The 700-nt window shown below is 75.4% G+C and overlaps 1 protein-coding gene across 1 annotated transcript in view; it reads left to right on the plus strand.

Moving 5' to 3' along the window:
* The window catches only part of ZBTB3 (zinc finger and BTB domain containing 3), a 1556-nt gene extending 887 nt beyond the window's left edge, over positions 1–669 (plus strand). Inside the window, exon 3 of the mRNA XM_010571191.1 lies at positions 31–669. Coding sequence (XP_010569493.1) covers positions 31–669 — 639 coding nt within the window. The remainder of the gene's footprint in view (positions 1–30) is intronic.
* Positions 670–700: the final 31 nt, after the last annotated feature.

The raw sequence follows: 700 nt of genomic DNA on the forward strand, positions 1-700 counted from the left end.
TCCCGCGTGGACGTGGCTGACACCACGCAGCCCGGCATGGAGGGCGACTGGCCCCGCGCAGCCCCCCCGGAGGTCCCCCTCCCCAGCCCCAGCAGCTCGACGGAGGCCGCCCCCCGCGCCACCTTCCCCGGGGGCGAGCTGCCTGCTCCAGGGGGGCTCTGCGCTGGGCCCTGGGCACCTGCCGCTCCCGGGGGGCTGCTGCCCGCTGCCGTCAAGGTCGAGGCCATCGTCATCTCCGATGAGGAGCCCGAGGCGGGCACCCGCCGCCCCGCCGGCCTCTTCCCTGGGCCGTCCCGTGCCCCACGGCCCGCAGCCTTTGGGGAGACGTCGGGAGAACCGCTGCCCTTTGGGCTGCCGGCTCTGCGGGAGCCGCTGTTCCTGCCGCCGCTGGAGGGGCGCGGGGGCTTCGGGCTTTTCGCCGAAGAGGCGCCGACCTGCCCCACCTGCGGGAAAACCTTCTCCTGCTCTTACACCCTGCGCCGCCATGCCACCGTGCACACGCGGGAGCGTCCCTACGAGTGCCGTCACTGCCTGCGCAGCTACACCCAGTCCGGGGACCTCTACCGCCACATCCGCAAGGCCCACAGCCACGGGCCGACCACCCGCGGCGGCGGCGGCGGCGGCGGAGCCCACGCCGATCACGATCGCGATTGCGACAACCCGCCCTAAACGGGGACGGGGCGGCGGAGCCGGCGGGCGG

This window comes from Haliaeetus leucocephalus, unplaced genomic scaffold (genome assembly GCF_000737465.1).
Source record: "Haliaeetus leucocephalus isolate CR32 unplaced genomic scaffold, Haliaeetus_leucocephalus-4.0 Scaffold309, whole genome shotgun sequence".
In the NCBI taxonomy this organism is placed as follows: domain Eukaryota; kingdom Metazoa; phylum Chordata; class Aves; order Accipitriformes; family Accipitridae; genus Haliaeetus; species Haliaeetus leucocephalus.